The sequence below is a fragment of the Otolemur garnettii genome, unplaced genomic scaffold, assembly GCF_000181295.1.
Source record: "Otolemur garnettii isolate 467f Iridium unplaced genomic scaffold, OtoGar3 scaffold00059, whole genome shotgun sequence".
Taxonomy (NCBI): Eukaryota; Metazoa; Chordata; class Mammalia; order Primates; family Galagidae; genus Otolemur; species Otolemur garnettii.
Window position 1 is genome coordinate 5090365 of NW_003852454.1, and position 2049 is coordinate 5092413.

Consider the following 2049-nt stretch of genomic DNA (forward strand, 5'->3'; position numbering starts at 1 on the left):
AGCCGCTTGAGCCATAGGCGCCAAGCCTATTCAGGGCATTGTTGTTTGGCGGGTCCGGGCTGGGGATTCGAACCCGCCACCTTAGGTGTACGTGGCTGGCGCCCTAGCCGGTTGAACCATAGGCGCCAAGCCTATTCAGTAGACTCTTGGGAGTCTAAAGCTGAGGGCCTCCCCCACAAAGCAAAGCAAAGCAAAACAAAGCAAAAAGGCCCCGCAAAGATCCACACATGAATTTACATTCAATTTCAGGGGCTTCACAGGGAACCTCCTCCCCCCATGAGGACCCCAAGTTAAAAGATTTCACCGTGCAAGATTTAAGGAAGTATGAGATTTGTAAAATGTCATTACAGGGCAGTAAATTTTCAATGTCAAATAAATAGTGAAAGCAGAGATTACTAAAGAATGGTAAAGGGGCTTAGGATCAGTGTAGACTTCATGAAGAAAGTAGAACTTAAAACTTGTTAATGGAAGGGAAATCTGACATAGGGGTCAACACTAACCGGCCTGCACAGCCCTTAGAAATGTCCCCAGGGCTATGCACCTGGCTGACTAGGCTTCATCTCCTCATCACCCTGGGTTGGCAGAGGGACCCAGGTAGGGGACACAGAAATGCCAGTGTCCTAGAAACAGTGTCTCTGAATGTTAAAGGGTTCTATGGTCACAAGCTCCAAGAAACTGACTTGGAGAACTCTCAGAAAGAAGAGTCGTATTCAACTATTTACTTCAATATTTTCTTAACTTCTTTGACTGTGAGAGTTTATATTTTCCCCTTCACATGACCCTCATGAGCTCAAGATGCATCTCAGGAGTGCATTTTGGGAAAAGCTCTTGAGGAAAATTAAGCATTCCAGAAAGGTTTGGAGCAATGGCACAGTTTTGGGTTGTGATGTGTGTTGTAAGAAGATTAATGGGACAACCATGTGTGGGAATGGAGTGGCCACCAGAGAAAAGAGGCAGGGGGTGCCTGAACCACAATAAGTCATGCAGTGACAAGGTACATTTGTCAGGGAATGAGAAAAAAATGTGCATGTTTTCTCGTGGATGATTATACTGCTACTCTTTTCTCCCCAGGAAATGACCTTTGGCTTTAAAAGGAAGACTCCATTTTTCATGATAAAATGGCAGTGGTGAAAACCCCCAGCAGAGAACTAAAGAATGCTGAAGAACCCTTTAATAGTGTGTCACCCCTCCTTTTGAAGAGCCTGGTGCAGGAGCCTGAGAAAAGAACAGAAGTACCTAATCACCTCCTAGAATCGAGTAAGTGGCTAGAAGACAGATTTGCTTTATAACTCGTATCTTCGGAGGGAGCGAAAGTCCAGAAAGCATAATAGAATTTTTGGTGCTGATTTATCTATATCATTTTATAGGGTTATCATGGTTTTAATTACTAAGAACAATGGTTCTATTTAAATCTATCTGCTTAAGTGATAGATTTTTGTGGTAGAAATTACTCAACAAGTTCTGTTGCTTCTGCTTTCTCAGATATCTCTCCTGTCTGTCCCCCCTCCCCTGCCTTGTTTCCCATCTTTGGTGAGTAACCCAGACTCTTACAGTGGTCTCCTCCCTGGCCTCATGCTTGTCTTGCAATTTTCTTTCTAGAATCCCGGCTGGCACTTGTCTCTATTCTGCTTATATACTTTCAGTGCTCCTCTTGCATGCAGAATAAAGTCACCATTCCTTGCTTGGTCCTTAGTCCCCTTCACTGTTTGATCTGAACCTGTCTCCTCATCACCATCTCCTGCTGTGCTCTGCTCATCCCCAGCCACACCAGGTTACCCCCTGCTCCATCAGGCCACTGATTGGCACATAGTACTTCTCTACATATCTCTGCTCCTGCCTAAATAAAGAGCTGGGGCGTGATGCCTGTGGCTCAGTGAGTAGGGCCTGGGCCCCATATACTGAGGGTGGCAGGTTTGAACCCAGCCCCAGCCAAACTGCAACAAAAAAATAGCCAGGTGTTGTGGCAGGTGCCTGTAGTTCCAGCTACTTGTGAGGCTGAGGCAAGAGAATAGCCTAAGCCCAAGAGCTGGAGGTTGCTGTGAGCTGTGA

At 45.8% G+C, this 2049-nt stretch overlaps 1 protein-coding gene across 1 annotated transcript in view; it reads left to right on the plus strand.

Moving 5' to 3' along the window:
- The first annotated feature begins 1118 nt into the window (after window positions 1-1118).
- CFAP221 (cilia and flagella associated protein 221) overlaps window positions 1119-2049 on the plus strand; it is a 115829-nt gene continuing 114898 nt past the window's right edge. The window contains exon 1 of the mRNA XM_012806876.1: window positions 1119-1257. Within this exon, the coding sequence (XP_012662330.1) occupies window positions 1119-1257 (139 nt within the window). The remainder of the gene's footprint in view (window positions 1258-2049) is intronic.